Source organism: Onthophagus taurus, chromosome 11 (assembly GCF_036711975.1).
Source record: "Onthophagus taurus isolate NC chromosome 11, IU_Otau_3.0, whole genome shotgun sequence".
In the NCBI taxonomy this organism is placed as follows: Eukaryota; Metazoa; Arthropoda; class Insecta; order Coleoptera; family Scarabaeidae; genus Onthophagus; species Onthophagus taurus.
The window spans coordinates 2,063,447-2,081,076 of NC_091976.1; the positions used below are offsets into that span (position 1 = coordinate 2,063,447).

Below are 17,630 nucleotides of genomic sequence, written 5' to 3' on the forward strand. Positions count from 1 at the left end.
TAGATAGTGTGTTACGACCGACCAACAACATCCGGAAGTGGGTGCAATTGAGTAGTACTTTAATATTTTATATGTAAAGAGGGGTCAATTACGATATCATCGTAAAGAACTCTTCAATAGAAATCTCTTTCGCTTGAAAAAAATTTTTATATTGCTAATCGTTTTCGAAATAATAAACCCTAATTGTTGGTACTTTTTACCGGTGTTATTTAAGTTGACAAATAGATGTCGCTATTCGTCGTTTTGAAAAATCGTGTAATTTAGAAATGGCTGGTTAATAACAAGAAATTGTTTTTACTAACAAAATGAATAAAATAACAAGGAGTTTTTTTTACCACAGAAGAATATTACAAAACACTAAATAATAAAACTTAATAAATTAAAGTAAAAATACCAGTTCTTATTAAACAAATGAATAAAATAACTATGGAAAGGAATTATTTGGACGACAAAACGACACAAAACGCTCAATCTAATAAAAAATTAACAAAATCAAGATAATAAAGATTATAAATGTTCAAATTGTCTACCATTTTGAGCAACACATTTTTCAAGCCGGAGCCTTACACTATCTACCGCATTTAAAATTTCTCTTGCACTTAAATTCTGACACGCTTCTTGAATTCTGTTCTTCATTTCTTCCTTTGTTGTTGGTCGATGTTTATAAACTAAATTCTTAAGTCGACCCCAAAGATAGAAATCAAGAGGGGTCAAATCGGGTGATCGTGCTGGCCACGCCACACAACCTCCTCTTCCAATCCATCGCCCAGGGAATTTTTGGTCACAAATCGCACGAGATACCGCAGCATAATGTGCTGGGCAGCCATCTTGTTGTAGCCACAATCTCCTCCTTATTGCTAGTGGAATGTCACCCAACAAATCATGCTGCAATGTGCCAGCAAGAAATTCCGCATACCTGCGACCATTGAGAGTGCCATCAAAATAAAAGGGCCCAATTATGGTGTCGCCCAAAATCCCGCACCACACATTTAGAGACCACAGATTTTGATTGTTCATTTCAACCATCCAATGGGGGTTAACTTCTGACCAGTAGTGGGCATTGTGCAGGTTTAACTGCCCATTACTTTTAAATGTCGCTTCATCTGTCCAAAGGATATTCCGATGAAAAAATTGAGTTTGGCCTAATAACCAATTACAAAATTGTAATCGGTTATTAAAATCTTGATCTCTTAATTCTTGGCAAAGATTTACATGATAAGCGTAAAATTTATTTTCTTTTAATATCCGTTGGACTGAGCTCTTGGTGATATCGAATTCCCTTGCCATATCACGGACGGATAAATGAGGGTATAACTCAACACCGGCTATTACCTCCGCTGTTCGATTGTCTTGCACGGTTCTTTTTATTCTGTGTCTGATGTTGTGATGAGGACGAACTACCCCAAATCGCTTAACTCTACAAGCAAGACGACTGAAGACATGACGACTTTGCTGTGGTCGGTAAGGAAAGCGCTCGGCATACAATCTTTCGGCAGCCCGAAAATTTTGTCTGCATTCCCCCAATAACATCAACATGTCATACGCTTCTTCATTGTTGAAAGGCATGTTGATGTTTAAATAAAATTCTAATTAGTTGTTCAATATAAATACGAAGAATTGATAACTGCTAGTTTCACAAAGTTGACGTTCTGTCAATAACATTTTGTTAGTAAAAACAATTTTTTGTTATTAACCAACCATTTCTAAAATACACGATTTTTCAAAACGACGAATAGCGACATCTATTTGTCAACTTAAATAACACCGGTAAAAAGTACCAACAATTAGGGTGGATTATTTCGAAAACGATTAGCAATATAAAAATTTTTTTCAAGCAAAAGAGATTTCTATTGAAGAGTTCTTTACGATGATATCGTAATTGACCCCTCTTTACATATAAAATATTAAAGTACAACTCAATTGCACCCACTTCCGGTTGTTGTTGGTCGGTCGTAACACACTATCTAGAAGGAGGGTGTCTGCTTTAGTTGACGAATTTTTTATTTCAACTCTCTAGGACTCACCGTTTCCGAATAAATCGGCTGGTACGGGTGGTCTGGGACACCCTGTATAATGCCTCACATTCGTTACATTTAATAGAATAAACACCATTTTTATTTAACATATGTTCTTTGCTTTTGAAATTAGACAATATATCTATAAGTTTGTAGCTATTTTTAAAATCAATATTGATATTGTGTTGTTTTAGAATACTTTTAATTTTATAATTTATGTCATTATAAGGTAAAGAACGAAATGTGGTGTGTTCATTAGTATCCTTAGTAAATAATGGGTTTAATTTTATTATAACATTATACATATAGTATTTTATTAATTATATTTGGGGGATAGTTATTTTCTATGGCAAGTTTATTTATGAAATTAAATTCGTTTTGTATAGAAGTTGCATTAATAGAATATCTTAGCATTCTGTAGATGTACGATTGGAATACAAATTTATGATTATTAGGATGGTAAGAGTCATAAGGTATAATTGTGTTTAAGTTTGTTGATTTCTTATATATGTCATAATTTAGATCTAAGTCATTTCTATTTATAGTTAAGTCAAGAAAATTAATTTTTCTATCTTTTTCAATTTCTAAAGTGAATTTCAACTTCTCATGAATATTATTTATATAATTTAACATTGCTATAAGATCATCGTTGGTACCTTCCCATAGACAGAAAACATCATCCACATATCTAATCCATTTTTTGATGTTGTTAGAATAAGGATTAAGTTTGTTTATAATATAATTATTCTCTATATAATCTAGATATAAGTCGGCGATAAATCCAGATATAGATAGACCCATAGGTAAACCTTTCTCAAGTTTATAAAACTTTTCGTTAAATTTGCAATAATTCTGTTGAATAATAAATTTGACAAGTGATGTGATATCAGAAGCTATATTTGTGTCTTTATAATGTTCCTCAAATAATTTATAAACAATGTCAATAGTAAAATCAGTATCAACATTTGTGTAAAGATTAGTTACATCAAATGAGATCATAATATTGTTGTTAGGGTTTATGTGTTTTATTTTATTAATAAAGTCAAGTGAATTTTTTACTGTGAATTGAGGATTAAAATTTAATTTTGTAAAAATATCATAAATAATATCAGTAATTTTTGACGTAGGTGATTCGTAACAAGCAGTAATAGGTCTTATAGGTAAATCGGACATCTACAGAATGCTAAGATATTCTATTAATGCAACTTCTATACAAAACGAATTTAATTTCATAAATAAACTTGCCATAGAAAATAACTATCCCCTAAATATAATTAATAAAATATTATATAATGTTATAATAAAATTAGACCCATTGTTTACTAAGGATACTAATGAACACACCACATTTCGTTCTTTACCTTATAATGACATAAATTATAAAATTAACAGTATTCTAAAACAAAATAATATCAATATTGGTTTTAAAAATAGCTACAAACTTATAGATATATTGTCTAATTTCAAAAGCAAAGAACATATGTTAAATAAAAATGGTGTTTATTCTATTAAATGTAACGAATGTGAAGCATTATACATTGGCCAAACAGGTAGAAAACTCGCAAAAAGAATTAAGGAACATAAAAATACTTCTTCTTCAAATGTCTACCAACATAAAATGGAATTTAATCATGACATCGATTATAACAATGTGTCTCTCCTACACAACTGTAAGAAGAGGAAAAAATTAGACCTTTTAGAACAACTCGAGATAGATAAACACAAACATAAAAATCTAAAATTAATGAATGATCAGCTTTGCTTCATTTACAAACCTTTATACTCACACTTAAAATTCTAGTTTTTAATATATCCGTGAAACTTGTTTTATTCTTTTGTGATTACTCCATTTTAACCTGTAGTGTTGTTCAGTGTCGTCCACTTTACATCTTTATTTCTCGTTATTTTAATTTTTAAATCATTTTATATTGTGACTTTTATTATTTATTTGACTGTAAGTTTACTTATTTTATTTATTTATTTTATTTATTTCTATATGTCTTTATTATAATTTCGCTTGTAGATTTAGCTGATGATGATATGTAATTATCGAAACCGGTACTAACAAGGGAAGTGTCACAACTGTGTCTCACCGATTTCGATGCAATTTGGTACAGTCATAGAATGGGCCAAAATAAGGTTCGTACATTTTTTTATACGTGCGGTAAAAGCCCCTGGGGCGAGTTATAGGGGTTGAAAGTTTGGAGAAAAAGTACGTTTTCACTTATATTTTAAAAATGAAAAGTGCTATCAAAATTTGGTAAATTGTAACTGATATTCATTTTAAAAGAGCTTTCTTTTGATGTATCACACATATACCAGAGGGTTAAGAAGGGCGAACTACCCCTATTTTTTTGGAATTATTTAAAAACCACCCTATCGATTTTGGCGGCATTAAGTATACTTCCAGCACGTTCAAAAATATTAGTTAAGGGTTTTTTCCCATTCGCTCTAGATCATCCCCAGCGAAGTTACGGGGGTTAACATGTAACCACTTTTCGTAAGAATGATGTGATAAAATTGTCAGGTATTTTGAAAATACTTTAACAAAACCGTAAATTAGTCGCACAATAAAATGTTTAATGTAAAATAAGGCATAATACACCATTTAGGGGTGGTTGGGGTTAACCACCCCCTTAAAAATTAATTCTATCCCGGGCATTACTTGTTGATTACGGCGAAATTTGGTACTGTGTTTGTTTTATATAGTTTATTAGTTTATTTTTATTCTACATAATGTTGCCAAAAATACACCTACCAAAAAAATTTTGGCACAATATTTGTTTTTTTAGTGCCGCTTGCTAAAGGTCATTTCTCAAAATAGTTTTTTCTAGTATAAAAGAACGTGTGCCCAGTGGGTAGATTTTAGTTTCAGAGCAACTGACAGAAGCAATGGTTACAATAAACCCAATGAAGAAGCAATGGTTGTAAGTATATTTATTAGAAAACTGAGAAAGAGCTCTTTTAATTTTTACCTTATTTTAAATTACTTTTTTGGTGTGATTTTAGTGTGTGATACCAAACATCCAAAAGTCGTAATGAAAACTTAAATTCCGTGGGATTAATATATCTATCGCCTATAAGTATAACCCAAAATTGACATTAATGTTCCAATAACAACTAATTGAGACCATTAGTACGAGCGGCTTGCAAAACGAAACTAAATGCCCTGATGGTGGTTCCATCTGTGGATAAATTTTTGCATAGATTGAGTACCGCCTCTTACAGGGGTGTTCTATTTAAAAAAAAATCGTTTAAGTCTCTAGGTAGCACATTTGAACGATATGGGCAACTGACGTGTTATTGCTATATAATTATTTAAGCTTTCTAAATAACTATTTAAATTATATCTATAACATTTAAAAAATTGGGGTGAATGGCATAAATAAGCAAAATAAACCATTAAAACTAGTTACGCTATTAAAACATAAAACCATTTCCAATTCACATTTCTCCGTAACTATTCCTGTAAATTTTAACCTTCTATTTTAATAATAATTTTCTGAAAAAGAGTCCTATAACATTTGTGCGTTAAATGGGATTTTCATTTTCGGACAGAGGAAGTATTAAATAATGCAAAAAACCATATTGATACAGAGACCTTTCTTCATGAAAAAAAATTAATTGTTTTGAACACGTCAGGTCGTAAAACCCTACAAAAGATGTAAAAAAGGAGAAGAGGTCGGTTTTGAAGAATTGTGAATGGGGTAAACAAAAAAAAAACAGAAAAAAAGGATAGAGTACTTATCCTAACAGAGATGTTTCCTGGACAGTTGAGAGGGCTAAAGTGTTCATTCTTATTCTAACAACTCTGTTGTTTAAACCACTCGGTAACTTATTTGAGATATCTATACCGTATTTATATTTTAGTTAACAGTTTATGGATATGTTAGGCATGCAAGAAGCAAGATTTCTATAATTTCTTTTTGCTATTTTAACTTTGCATTTTTGTCTCTCATCGATTCTCTCATCGATTGAGTCGAAGGAGGAGGTGCCAAAGGTAAATGATCGTAAATGATCTACATACGTATAATGCGTGACGTTCTTTTAAGATATCGTCTTTAAGATACTACAACTACTTCGCTGTAAGAAATAAATACTTTATTATAAAGACAAATTCAATTAATAAAAACTTTTATTTAGAAATCAAGGCAGCATCCATGAACCAATGAATGATGAATTGGAGAATTTTCGGTCAACACAAAACACGTATATGCAATTCAAGTTATATTTACGTAAAAAGATCTCTAATAGATCCGTAATAGAAATTATAGAACATCAGAAAAATGAAATTTAGCTCATAATTATGTTTCGATTCTATTTGTACTTTAAATCTTACTTTCTAAGTTACTAAACATACCCCCGTTCAATTGTTGCCAACTCGTCGCATCACTAGCTATTAGAAAAAGACAAATCAGCCGTCGCATTTTTAAACGGCTTCAGGACTCCCAATTTTTTCTGCGCCCTTTACCACCCCTCTGTAGGCCTCTAGTGCCCACAAGGGGGCGTTATCGCTCACTGTGAGATTTATTGGTATAGGATTATTTTCGCCTTGGTTACACAGAACTTTTGCTGACAAAAGTTTGTTTTGGTATTTCGGTCCTTTGGTTTAGTTCGTTCGTTTCGTTCGTCGTGTCCACTCAAAAGAAAGCACGGTTCGTTGAATAGTTTAGTTTAGTGTATAGATTTAGTGTTTAATTAGTGATTAAAGTTTGAGATAGTGACTACAAATTTTGCATGTAAAATATGGGTAAAATTAAAACGCCGCATTCCAAACTGAGCGCTTCAAGCCAGCGAAGGTAATTCTTTATCGTACTGTTGATTTATTATAATTTCCCATAAGCCGATAGTACACGTTAATAACATTTTTCTTCGCATATTTGTAGAATAATTCATTCGTACCTCTTTGCTATTAATTGGGATACAGAGCTAAATCGATTCAAGACAATATGGTTTCTTTGCGAATCGGTCAGTGGAGAGCAACCTGCTTGAATAGACAAATTATATTTTAACATCATTTGATTAATATTGTCAAGTTAATTCTATTTATACCGATTTTAACAAGGTTTTTGATCGTGTGGATCACGGACTTCTTTTATCAAAACTTCATGGTTTTAGCGTTCATGGTGGGTTATTCCGCTGGTTTGATTCATATTTGCGAGGTAGAAGCCAGATTGTGTCTTTAACGGATATTGCTCTGACTTTATGTCAGTTCCCTCTGGCGTACCTCAGGGTAGCCACCTCGAACCCTTGTTATTTAATCTCTATATAAACGATATATTCAAGGTTTATTTCGAGCTTTATCTACGTATCTTTTTGCAGACTGACCTTCTCAGGATTTCTGACTTTTGCACTAAAAACCACTTGACCCTAAATTTGTGTAAATGTAATGTTATTTCTTTTTCGAGAAGGAAGAATATTGTTCATTACGACTATAGCATCGCTGGCGAAAACTTAACACACATTTCCTTTATTATTTATTACAGACCTTGGAGTGACTCTCGATTCCAAGCTTCTCTACTCACAGCACATTGACCTATTGTTAATAAGGCTTGGCGTATGCTCGGTTTCATTATGAGATCCACTTCTTCCTTTATAAGCGTTGACGCAAATTAAAAATTTCTATTTCGCCTATGTTAATAATAATAATAATAACAATAATAATCATTTTATTGATACTGCACAAGAACAACACAATAAAAAAGATGTGTATATGTATATAAGCATTGCTATTACAATATCACTAGGGATCCTGCAGAAAATTCTGATTTAAGGATCACTTAAAAAAAAAATAGAGAAGTAAAGAAAATAGTAATAATACTAACTACTACATGAAGCAAATAACAAAATAAACATAACAATTGTTTCTATTTTAAAATAAAAAAAATAAATAAATGGATCTTTCCACTATTAATAACAATAAGCAAAAAAAATCATACAAGATAAATGAAAGAAAAAGAGAAAAAAAGCAATTAAAATAATAAAAAATAATAATAATGCACAATCAATGAGTCATTAAGTACTTTTTGTATTTCTTTTTGAAAGAAAACAAAGAACAGGCAGCACAATCATATCACCAATCAACACGATCATCACAATCATCACGATGGTATATTGTTTAGTATTTTCGCGCAATTATAGGAAAATGATTTTTTAAATGTTTTCAAACGGTGTTTAGGAATAGTTACAAAGTTTTTGCAACGTAAATTTAAATTATGCACATCAGTCCTGATGAGTGATTCTTTCATACAGGTATGGCGGAATTTTGGTGGTGATTATCTGCTGCACACGGCAAGCAAAGTGAAGGGCTCTGCGATCACTCAGATTCATCCATTTAGCTATCGGCAACATGTATGACACTCTCTCCCTTCGTCTTATACCGTACACAAATCTTAAGCATGACTACTGAACCTTCTGAATTCTCTCCACATCTGCAGACAATAAGCAGGGGCCATAAACAATATCGCAATAATTAAATACTGATAACATAAGTGAGTCACATAACATTAATTTAGCGTTTGTTGTAGTTAATAAATGACGATTAGGATAAAGTAATTTTAGCTTTGAATATGAATTTTTTAATAAATTGTTAACATGATAGCCAAAATTCAACCTATTATCCAAAATCAGATCCAAAACGTTAACTTCACAAGGTATTCGTGCCTTATTTATTTCATTACCCAGATCTTGCTCAATATTCACAATGCCTTTAGCCATACTACCAAATACAATCATTGAGCATTTAGAGAGATTTAGTCTTAAATTGTGTTGCTCAGAGTACTTTTATCAATAGGAAAAGAGTAATACACTACAGTGTCACCAGCATATTGATGATATTTATAAGTTTGCATACTCTTATGCAGTTTAGATGTATAGATAGAGAACAAAATAGGTCCAAGTGTATTGAACCTTGCGGTACTCCTGTGCTTATATTCATGAATTCTGAGGTATTCTGATTTAACTTAACACATTGTGACCTAGCCTGCAAATAACTTCTTCGTTATTAATCCTATTGATTTCTTACCCAAACCTATATAATGCAAAACAGCCAGTAAAATTTCATGATTAACAGTGTCGAATGCTTTACTGTAATCCAGTGTATTAACACCGTCAAATAACCATTGTCACAAGCAGACAAAATATCGTTCGTAATACACGCTAAAGCACTGTCACAACTATAACCCGTTCTGAACCCATATTGATATTCAGGATAGATATCCGATTCGATAACATGCTTTCACAGCTGAGATGCTATTATTTTTTCAAAAATGTTTGATAGTGTTGGTAATATATTAATCGGTAAGTATTACAAGGATCTGTAATAGTTACCGTCACTCTTTTTGTCCGTACACTTGTATTTCTTCAAGGCATTATTTCTTAATTTGATCAGTAATTTAATGTAATTAGTAAACCAAGGTGACTTACGTTTTTGCGGGAGAATGATGTTTGTCAACGGAGCATGAAAATGTATTATAGATAGCAAATTGTGTGTAAAGTATGTTAACTTTTGATCAATATCAATAATAACGTCTATAGTAAACCAAGGAATCGCCATCAAATCAGATATAACCATATCGTAATCAAACTTGTTAAAAGATTTAACTGTGCAACTCATTGGTTCCCTTATTTCTTCTTCTGAATCATATGTATCACGTAACGAAAATAGTATCATCACGACTCCAAACACAATTTTTTCCAAATTCTTCTTTAAGGCGGCGCATTTGAGAAGCATGGTGCTGCGTTAGATCATCCGCTATAATTACACTTGAGTTTTCAAGTGATTTCTTCGAGAGGAATATTTTTGGTTTAGTTTTATAGCTGACAAATTTTACAATAATAGCTCGATTTTTGTTATTTTGAGCGCTACCTACTCGATGACAACGATCTATATCCACAGGTGGATCCGCAAGATCCACAACTAGATGCTCATTTTTTCCTTTACAGTGTTTATTACCACCAGCTCCGTGTTTTCATCTTTATATTCATTTATTCCAAAGATGCGAATATTATTTCGTCTACTATACTGTTCTTGTCGGTCGAGTTTAACCTCGTGTTCGAGATTTTTAACTTTATCTTTTAATTCACAGATTTTATCTTTAAACTCTTTAAATTGATCTTTTAAAACCATAGTAAAAGTTTTAGCAATATTATTTACGAATGATTCCTTTTTAAAGAGCTCAGTCATTACCTCTTTTCTAATTGCTTCTTTGTTACAACCATATCGGAATATTTCAATAATAGATTATTAACTTACAATATAGTAATGAATATTAGAAGTCAATAATAATTTCCCGGAGTACTCTGTACCATTGTACAGGATGTCCGATATCTTCCGTATCAGAGCATTATACGGTTGTAGGATACATTATTTTGAAGCGATCTTTCTAATAAAATTTGTTCGAAATGTTTATAATAACCGCACGGGAACTGTTTAAAATTCTCCGTTATTATCCAATAGCGGATGATTTTGATTCACACAAAAAGTTTATTACTCTTTCCGTGTCGAATCTATTGGTGAGTACACGTGAGAAACGTGTTTTGATCGGCGCGGCGGTTCTGTCGAGGATTGGGTCAATTACCTGAATCTGATTTACGATTTGCCATTATAAACATTTCGTAAAAAATTTATTAGAAAGATCGCTTCAGAATAATCTTTCCTACAACCGTATAATGCTCTGATGCGGAAGATACCGGACACTCTGTATAATCACAAAATATAACACAAAAATTGCATTTTATTGAGAGAACGAAAGAAAGATGTTTACGCGACCATAGTTGCTTGACGACAATTGTTTACAGTGTTCTTAATTTTTGCACTGTAGTTTGGAGTCAACTATATCTTATTTACATTGACCGAATTGAGAAAATTTATTCTAGATTTCTGAAATATCTAGCTTTAAATTTTTCATACCTTATATTAATTATCATTCGTCTTGTAGATCTTTTCGGTTAATGCCTCTTCGACAGCGTCGCCTCACAATATGTGTGATTCCACAGTTCTTTTGAATTCGGTTAATATTCAAGTACCTCCCCGTCTACTTCGCTTTCATTTCTTGTTCTGTACGCTTATTCCGCGTAGCAATGCTTTTCGGAACTCTCCTATGTTGCGAATAGCTCGCCAGACTGACAAACTTGATATCGATTTATTTCAGCACTCATTTTTTACTTTTAGACGCTTACTTTCTAATGCTCAACTAGTTGCCTCCTACGTTTTGGTAGTTCAGGATTTTCGTTGGTTCAGTCTTTTCATAATATTTCATTTCGCCGTTGTTATTAGACATTGTTTATTTTATTTTACTTTTTGCTTTATTGTATTATTTTTTTTATATAATGATATTTACTCATCAACATTACTCATTCATATCGCCTCGAGGTGCAAACGTTTGTTTTATTATGGTACTTTGCGTGCTATTTTTGATTGGAATGTTGTAAATAATTCAGATTGCGTCGCGAAACAGTTGCGTGTTATAAGTGGTAATTATTCTATCGTATTTATTTCATAGATTGTGCGACGTAAATCTTTTAATAAACGTTTCATTATTTCGGTACGTCTTTTGTGCGAGATTCCTGTTTGTTTTCCAGCATACAGAAACTCTCCAATTATTAGAAAGGATAGAATGGTTTACCGTCTCGGTTCAATTACCACCAAGTTAATTTGATTTTTAATTGTTTGTCTTAATTTTGATTTTTTTTATTCCATTTTCCTTATTACACGTTTTCTTCTTTTATTGTAAATTTTTTCATGGTACAGATCCTTTGAGTTTGTCCTGTCTCTGTAGATAATAAATTGTAAATAAATAAATAAAAATAAAATATTTTTGCCGCATCATTTGCTACAACGTTTAGTGAGTGGTTAGAACATGGAACAAAAGAGGCTCTTGAATTAGTTTAAATGATTTTTTTCTCGGAAACTATTAAATTTTCGAAGAAGATCAAAGAGACAAAAAAGTTTTAGAATACTTTCATCTATTTGATTTTATCTAACTGATTTTTCTTCATCTAACAAGACTTTGTTTTGTAACTAGTTAGAAGGGACGATTGAAAGTACCAATACCCTCTAAACGTGTCCTATTATGAGGTAAATTTATTCCTCAAATTTCATTTTCCTAGTGAAAATTGAACGGGCGTAGTTCCGCAGGGGGCCAAATTCGCCAACTGTTCATATAATGTATGTATGAAAATATCCTTAAAGTTCGCTAAAGATTCACCCCCTGAAGCTTGGGTATATTATTCAGATACACCCTATATATTATTCAAGTACTATGTATTTATAAATATTTTTAAACATTTTTAACTAGCAATAATTCGTAGTTTACGATGCAATAATGAAAGATGAACTGAAGAAATTAACGTACGATGAATCAGTTTTTATTTGAAATGCATTAAAGCAATAAATTTAGAAAAAATGTACATATCGTGTTTCGTGTTTATGCTTGCATGGCGTTCCTGGTGGTCGCTTACTCGGCGTACCATTTATATACATAAACAATATTTTTAAAAATATTTTCATTTTATAGCATTATGTCGGCTATTATTATTTGTGGAACTCTGCGTATTGAAAATATAGTTTTTAATACAGTGATTAACTCTTCCGAATTCTTTTGCTTTAAATTAACTAACTATCTATTTTGAATAATAGTCAATTAATACCAAATACGATTTATTATATTGATGTAGCATCCGCGATTAATAAACAGTTTCCTTGTTTGTATACAACATTTAAATCATATTTCAATAATTTTATATTAATTCTTTGTAATCTGTTTGATGGATTTTTATTTATGTCTTTTTTAATTATACTAACGAATGGTAAATGGTCTGTGTGAACTTCCACTTCTTCACCATAAATATTGCCAAAAACTCTTTTTCAATTTGACTGTAGCGTATTTCAGTTTCAGTTAAACTTTTTGAATAGTTATCTTTTTTTCTCTATTAAAAATTGTCAAAACTGGTTGCTTTGCAATTAAATTTTTTAACTCTTCAAAACATTTTGTATGAGCACCCATCCATTTAAATTCAACATTTTTTTTAACATGTCTCTTAAAATATTTGTTTTTTGATATACATTTGGGATAAAGTTTTTACTAATCTTAAAAATCCTTGTAAATACTTTTTATTCATTGGTATATGATACTCCACAATAACTTTAATAGTCATTTCATCAAAATCCTTAGTATTTAACTTCTTTTTTTTATTAAATTTTATATTAGTTTCATCAAAAATTAAAATATCATCTATGTATATAAATACATTTGGTATATCATCAAACATTCCTTCATTATATTTTTGAAAGACTTCAGCTGAAACTTTTAAACCAAATGCTAATCTTTTGAAACTACAATTTCCATACATACTGCTAAATGTGCAATATACATAAATATACATAATATAATATATATAGACTGAATAATATTTAGCATTTTGAAGTCTAGATTTTAAATCATTTAATGTCGGAATGGCATAATAATCATTTAATAAATTCTCATTTCGATCTTTCGAATTTAAACAAAACCTTAAATTTCCGTTAGGTTTTTCAACAATGACTAATTTATTTATCCATTCAAATGAATTGTTAGCTTTTTCTATAATACGTCTTTTATTTAAATCTTTTTTGTAACTAACAAGCTGGTTAACAACAAAATCTTGCTTTTAAGTTTCAATAAACTTTATTATCAAACTTAACTTAATATATATAAATTGTGGAAACAAGCTATAGTTTAGAGCAAGCTCGCAAGCTCCTTTTTTTATTAGACTCGTAACCAAAAACGCTTATTCAAAAATTTAAATATAAACACCTAAACGTATTCCAACACTTAACTAAACAAACAAAATAATACGATAAAAAACCCTCGCGGGCTCGATACATTTCAATGCTAGACTAAATAAACGAATTAATACAAATAAAATCTAACAGAATTCTGGTAGGTGGATTACAAACAGACTAGAGCCTTAAGGTAGATTCTCTCTTGGATATTTCCTATAATATTCCTCTAAAATTTTGCTATTTGTACTACGTCATCGAAAGTCGGATTCTTTTGTTGTAATAACTGTTCTGGAACTTCTGTATCACGAACTCCTCTTATGAATTGTGTTCGCAAATGTGTTTCTATTGTAGATGTTTTACATTTTATACAATTGAAATCAGTAGTATCTATTTGCCGATTCAAGAACCTCCTCCTCGAACCGGCGTTCTAGGATTAGGTTAAAAATAAAACAACTTTTTTAAAATAGCTAATATTTCAATTTTCTAGTAAATCCATAATCACTGAGGTGTATGATTTAAAATGAGGTAAAAATTTAAAAGAGGTCTTTCTCAGTTTTCTAATAAATATACTTAGTACCGGTTTCGATAATTACTTATCATCATGAGCACAAAAATGTAAAAAAAATTTTAACCTGTAGTATTGTTCAGTGTCGTCCACTTTACATCTTTATTTCTCGTTATTTTGGTTTTTAAATCATTTTATATTGTGACTTTTATTTTTATTTGACTATTTAGCTGATGATGATAAGTAATTATCGAAACCGGTACTAAGTATATTTATTAGAAAACTGAGAAAGAGCTCAGTCTTTTAATTTTTACCTCATTTTAAATATTTCAATTGTTGATTACAATCTTCTTCAGAGCATTTTATAGCAAAAAGATTTTACAAAAAAAAAACGTAAGTCAAGCAACAATATTTAAGAAGCAAAAAACATAACTTACTTATAACTCGAAGTAGCGTAAACTCACAAAATTCGTCAAAAATAAATTGATCAAAAACAAGTTAAAATTTAAAAACAATGAAAATTGAGTAATGAACCATTAAAAACTTGAAAAACTTAATAATAAAACGTGGAATAAGTAGATAGATGCACGACCGTCAAATGTAAAAAGGGAAAACTTGTTTTTTGGGCAATTAAGTCATAAAAACCACCAGAAATATCGGAAACTATAAGTTCCTTTAGTCTCAGAAATCGAATTGAATAGAAACAAAAGATGTTCCGTTTTCTTCCAGTACCAGCGTCATGTCGGAGCTAACAGCGGACGATTCGCATTAAATCTGAACAGAGCTGTACAGTGTAAAGCAAAAATTCATCAAACATATGAACATAAAACAAATAATAAGTTTAATTTATATTGAATTTCTAAATCTTCAACTTTAATTAATATAAATCTAATTAAAAAGGTAAAAAAACATCATTGGAGAAAGTTAAGGTTAAACCTATCTAAGACAAACAAATAAGTATAAATGTTGATAAGGTTCTGAGTATCTGTTTTAAAATTTACAGCATTCTGTGTATAATTGATGTGTACCATCTCCAAGAACAGCCTATTATGATAATTACTTTCTGAATCCAAGATTTTTACATCCCGAAAATCAAATTCATCTCCGCACTCCAAAACGTGTTTTTTACGTCTTTTTTAGTCTACAATCACTAGCATGTTTTGAGATTCTACATTTCAACTACTAACTGGTCTGACCAACATGCTTTCCATCACAACCCTTGCATGAAACACAATAAATTAAGTTGGATCTAAAATTATCATAACAGTCAATGATCCTTATGTTATCAATACATTTCAACGTTTTCTTTAACAGGTTGCTTAACCTTCCTATGTATTTAAGAATTTTATCCTATGTATGGTAGCTTTTTATAAGTGAAACGCTCTGTATTAATTAATTCAGGACTAGTTAAACTGATCTGGTTGATATTATAATGTGAATATGTTGAAAACAAAAGTTTGTTAACCAATTTACGAGGATAACCATTGTTGACAAAATTTGTTCTAATGAAATTGAGATTTTGTTATAAAAACTGATTATCTCAGATATTCGAAACTCTATACCTCTACTTGTTCCACGTTTTATTATTAAGTTTTTCGAATGGTTCATTACTCAATTTTGATTGTTTTTAAATTTTAACATGTTTTTGATCAATTTATTTTTGACGAATTTTGAGATTTTACGCCACTTTGAGTTACAGATAAGTTATGTTTTTGCTTCTTAAATATTATTGCTTGACTTACGTTTTTTTCTTTGTAAAATCTTTTAGCAATAAAATGCTCTGAAGAAGATTGTAATCGAAATATTAGCTATTTTAAAAAAGTTGTTTTAATTTTAATCTTGCTGACCGAAAATCCGATTAATTAATTTTTTTCTATTTGCTGTAATACTTAATTTATACAGGTTTCCCAAAACTCCCGGGACGGAGCTTAAGTTTTGAACGAGTGAAGAAAAAAATTTGAAAATTTGGGGTCACTAAAGAATCATAAAAACTACATTTTTAGATAGTTTAGAACTTCCATGCAATGTAGAGTTTTTTTAGGGGATGATCACCCCTACATTTTTAAATAACAACCCCTATCGAGTTTTACCTTATTTTAAAGGTAATGGAAAAAGAAACACAACCCCATAAACCAAAACCCGATATCTTAATTCTTTCATGAATTATGGGGGATTGACTACCAAATGGGAAAATGGGATTCTGTGAAAAAGTACGTGAAAAATGTGATGTTGACAGAAATTTTCTTTTGAACGTTGTTTTCTCTGATGAGGCTACTTTCTACTTGAATGGTAATGTTAATAGGCATAATTGTCGTTATTAGAGTGACGAAAATGCACGTTTAATAAGATAAGGTGAAAAGTAGAGTGTTTGCAACAAAATCAGAATCAATCAATGATTTGGGAAATCGCATACTTGAAGAACCACCAATATCACTTGGGATATAGATCTGGGATGCTCCTGATGGTTCAAAATTCTATCTATGAGCGTTTGGGTTATCGCGAGACCGAATCGTAATAAAAGTGCAAAAAAGCATGAAAACATTCTTCAACAACCCCTCATAATTCTTGAAAGAATTAAGATATCTGGTTTTGGTTTATGGGGCTGTGTTTCTTTTTTCATTACCTTTAAAATAAGGTAAAACTTTACAGGGGTTGCTATTTAAAAATGTAGGGGTGATCATCCCCTAAAAAACTCCACATTGCATGGAAGTTCTAAACTATCTAAGAATGTAGTTTTATGACTCTTTAGTGATCTCCAAATTTTTTTCTTTACTCGTTCAAACCTTATAGCTCAGTTTTTGGGACATGTAGGTATAAAAATAAGTGCGTCATAATCTAACTGCGCCATATTTTTTAATTTATTATTCAAAGTTATATAAGTAGTGTTATTCAAGTAGACAAACAACTGAGTCATAATCTACCTGAATCGATTGTTTATGCAAATATTTGCAAAAATAAGACGCATTCGATGCATCCTCCTCCTCCCAATAAGTTTCAGGAGGGGTTAAGGTTTATAAACGCCGGCGAAATGTGGTATTGACGTAGTTCTTTCGTAACAAGTGGAAGTGTACAACTTTAAATTGTAAAATGTTAGTGTGTGAAGATTGTGGAAAAAGTTTTTCTCGATCGAACGATTTACAAATACATCAACGATTATCTTGCATTGGCAAGAGAATCAAGCTTGACGCACCGCAAATTTCAAAAGAATTTAAATGTGAGGCTTGTGATGAGTATGTAAACATTTATTTATTTTATTTAACAAGCAATGTTACTCTGCACATTTACGAAGCAACGCACATAATCGTAACGCCTTTGTTACGTAACTTTTTTATAAACTTTTATTACA

At 30.9% G+C, this 17,630-nt stretch overlaps 1 protein-coding gene across 5 annotated transcripts in view; it reads left to right on the forward strand.

Moving 5' to 3' along the window:
- Window positions 1–17,630, forward strand: part of LOC111422159 (uncharacterized) — an 86,296-nt gene that overhangs the window by 42,615 nt on the left and 26,051 nt on the right. The window contains exon 1 of one of the 5 annotated variants that reach the window (XM_071199759.1): window positions 4,893–4,942. The exons of 3 other annotated variants lie outside the window; for them this stretch is intronic. In XM_071199759.1, coding sequence (XP_071055860.1) covers window positions 4,908–4,942 — 35 coding nt within the window. In that variant the 5' untranslated portion in view covers window positions 4,893–4,907. Of the gene's footprint in view, window positions 1–4,892; window positions 4,943–17,153; window positions 17,515–17,630 lie in introns of those variants that run through there. One more of the 5 variants, XM_071199758.1, reaches the window with a different exon arrangement.